Source organism: Acanthisitta chloris, unplaced genomic scaffold (genome assembly GCF_000695815.1).
Source record: "Acanthisitta chloris isolate BGI_N310 unplaced genomic scaffold, ASM69581v1 scaffold13339, whole genome shotgun sequence".
In the NCBI taxonomy this organism is placed as follows: domain Eukaryota; kingdom Metazoa; phylum Chordata; class Aves; order Passeriformes; family Acanthisittidae; genus Acanthisitta; species Acanthisitta chloris.
The window spans coordinates 30,066-33,175 of NW_008690929.1; the positions used below are offsets into that span (position 1 = coordinate 30,066).

Genomic DNA, 3,110 nt, shown 5'->3' on the forward strand with positions numbered 1-3,110 from the left:
CATGTCACAGGCCGTGAGTTGTCAAAGGGGAAAATGTGCTTTTTTTCAGTACCAGCAAGAGATGAAACTGGGAGGAAGCTGGTCCTGTGTGTTTGCTAATGGAGAGAACTGGGTCAGATAACACAAGCTGTTGAAAGTAACTGCAGTAAAAGTGTTTTCTAGGTGAACTTCTGAGTGCCATTGAAAATGTCTCCCTGCTGAAGGAAAGAAGGGAGGAGGAGAATCATCATAATATATATGAGTGTTCTGCTTTGATGTACTATATTATAGGATATATGCAAGATATAACAAAGTTAATGTATTAACTAGACCTCAGCTCAATAACCAATATAGCTCTGTTAACACCTCTGGAGTTGCAGCAGTACTGAATTAATCCCTAACTGCCTTCTAGCATTGGGAATATCCAAGAATGCCCGAGAAAGATGCAGTTATACCACCTGTGTGTGTCCTCACGTGAATGTTGTGCCCTCACTGCTTTAGAAAAAGTATCACATGACTCATTTCCCAATCTGGTACATCAAGGTCCTGGCTCTGGTAGTTCCAATGCAGCTACTCAGTGTATTTCTTAGAGGTGAAACCTCAACAATATAGCCAAAAATTTGGAAATTAAATCATACATTATTTAAATTTATGAAATAAATAAAATCTGAAAGTTAAATAGCTAATCATTCCAGGAGGGTTCTCTTCCTTTTTTTAAATGTGAGTTTAACAAGGGTCTAAAATTCTAATTTCTAGAAAGCAAGCTATTTTGAATTCATTAGCTGTAGTCCTGAGCCTGGTTTGAGGAACCTTCTTTTTCAAGACTCAGTCAAGTCTATGATAAACAGGGTTAATATGATCCTCGGGATGCTAATTTTAATTTCTTTCCAGAACTTGTGATGGCTTCAACTTGGCAGAAAACACAGGAATTCTACAACTGGGTTCTTGAAAGTGGAGGTAGGTAGAGATTCTGTCCTAAATAGGAATTTCTGCATAAATAGAATGATCATGAAGAACAAACCTAGAAGGAACATGATCTTCATACAAGCCCACATTTTTTCACCAGGCAGATTTTCACTTTTCCTTCTCCGTGATCACAAACTTCCCTTAAGTCTTGAAATATATCTCAGGGACACTCCAGCTGGATCAGAGTAAGAAATGAAAGGGTGGGGGATTTGCCCTGTCTCAGCAGCTTTCTGTTCAATGTACAATGGGCTCTGACAGGATGAGGAGCAATATGTGCTCAGGATTGCCTGGTAAGTCTGAAATACTAAAGGAACTGAATTTTTTAAAATGCATATTCAGGTGTCATGGGAAAGCTTAGTAGACCAAAGAGTTAATACTTTGAGGTTTAAACTCCTTGATATGCCAGTAAAACCTATTATCAAATGAAATATTGACAGAAAACACTCCTCCTCAGATTTGACCTTTTACAGTGAAGAGACTTTAGATCTTCAATAGCTAGAGGTTCTGCCCATCCAGTTTGGTCCCAAAGGGCCTTGTTTGGTCTCTGGATGTAAAGAAAAGCCAAAAAATGTCGTGAAGATAGAATGGCAGGCCTGCATGGTGGCTTTGACAGGAGGAGGACATGGGGCATAATGCTCAGGCTGTAAATGCTTCAGGACTTGAATTTCAGAGTTTCGGTTGGTATTCAGGACTTCTGATGAACTGTTATCCCCAGAAACTGATATCAAAGAGCTCCTGACACAGCCCATAACAGCCATAACTAGGAGGTTTAGAAGGATGGGGATTAACAGAGTTGTGTGGACAGGTATGGAATTTAAACAAAAGGTACCCTGAGGCACATGGGCTCACCAGTGACTAAAATCAATAGAGGACTTCTGCAGGGATCCTGGGGCTAGAACAGTGTGAGGGGTCTGGGGCTTGGGGCTGGCAAGTCAGGGCACAGAGGGAGGTGCTGAGGGAGTTTAGCAGAGCAGTGACCACAATGGGACTAGGAGAAGAAAATATGAATGGGAATTGGGGGCAGGATTAGGAGAAGGTGACACGACAGAAAATCTGTTGAGTTTCCCTTTACTGTAGGACTGAAAAGCAGTTTTAGCAGGGACAAGTGTTTTGTCATTTCCCATTGAATACATGGTTTTAAGAGAGTCCACACTATGAGCAGGTATAAAAATAAAGGGGTGGAGAATTTCAGATGTGCAGAGGATTGTGGGGCAGGAATGAAATAATACCAGTGATTGAAACAATTTTATTATTTAGCTCTAGAGGTTTACACTCCCGAAGAGCCACTCTTGGTTTGGTTGGTGCTGTGCATCCCTGCACAATGTCTTGGACTGCTTCTTTTGCCCAAGTGTGGGACAGTCTGGCAGCCTGTGGGAAGGGCTCCAGCTCATGACAGGAAAGGTCTGTCTTCCAGTACTGCAGTCCCAACCTGAATGTTGTGCTAAAACCTTTTGGCAGTGTCCGGCACATGGAACTCCAGGGCAGGAGAAGGACTGTGGTACAGCTTTGTACAGATGCACAACATACCACTTTTCTTTTTACCAGCGAGCTGAAGGGAGGAATTAAATATATCTACCATACAGTGTGTGGGAGGTACCAGCTTTGGCTGTGTGCTTTCCTTTTCAGATCCAAGGACAGACCCGTGGCCACTGGTCTACTCTCCACTTCCAGTCACACTTCTCTTTGCCTCCTACCTCTTTGTCGTGGTACTGGGGCCCTCCTACATGAGGCAGCGGAGACCACTGGAGCTGCGAGGCCTCCTGATTGCCTACAATCTGGCCATGATGGCATTGTCAAGCTACATGTTTTACGAGGTGAGGAGACAGGATTGGCTCCCAAGTAAGCACCTGGGGAGGGTTAGAAAGTTGCCATTTGAACAGCTTTTGCTGATGGACCCTAATGAAGGGAGTGGGAGCTGACTTGGACATGTATTTTGGCCACAAGAGGAGCAGTATTGCCCTGTTGTACCTTATTTCCTTCCATGTCTCAATCTTCCTGTCATTCATAAAATTAACACTGAAAGGTTCCTGAATTAATGAGTGGAACGTTGAGATCTCCCCATTAGACACAGAGTGTATGGAGGATGTGGAACCTCCTCGTTTTGTCTCATGTCTGGCTGGTGAGGGACCCATCACTGAGAATGAGAACTACTTTTCCAGGCTTAG

The 3,110-nt window shown here is 43.2% G+C and overlaps 1 protein-coding gene across 1 annotated transcript in view; it reads left to right on the forward strand.

The window, feature by feature from the left end:
- Window positions 1-878: 878 nt before the first annotated feature.
- Window positions 879-3,110, forward strand: part of LOC103809207 (elongation of very long chain fatty acids protein 4-like) — a 7,776-nt gene continuing 5,544 nt past the window's right edge. Inside the window, exons 1-2 of the mRNA XM_009082030.1 lie at window positions 879-936; window positions 2,572-2,759. Coding sequence (XP_009080278.1) covers window positions 879-936; window positions 2,572-2,759 — 246 coding nt within the window. The remainder of the gene's footprint in view (window positions 937-2,571; window positions 2,760-3,110) is intronic.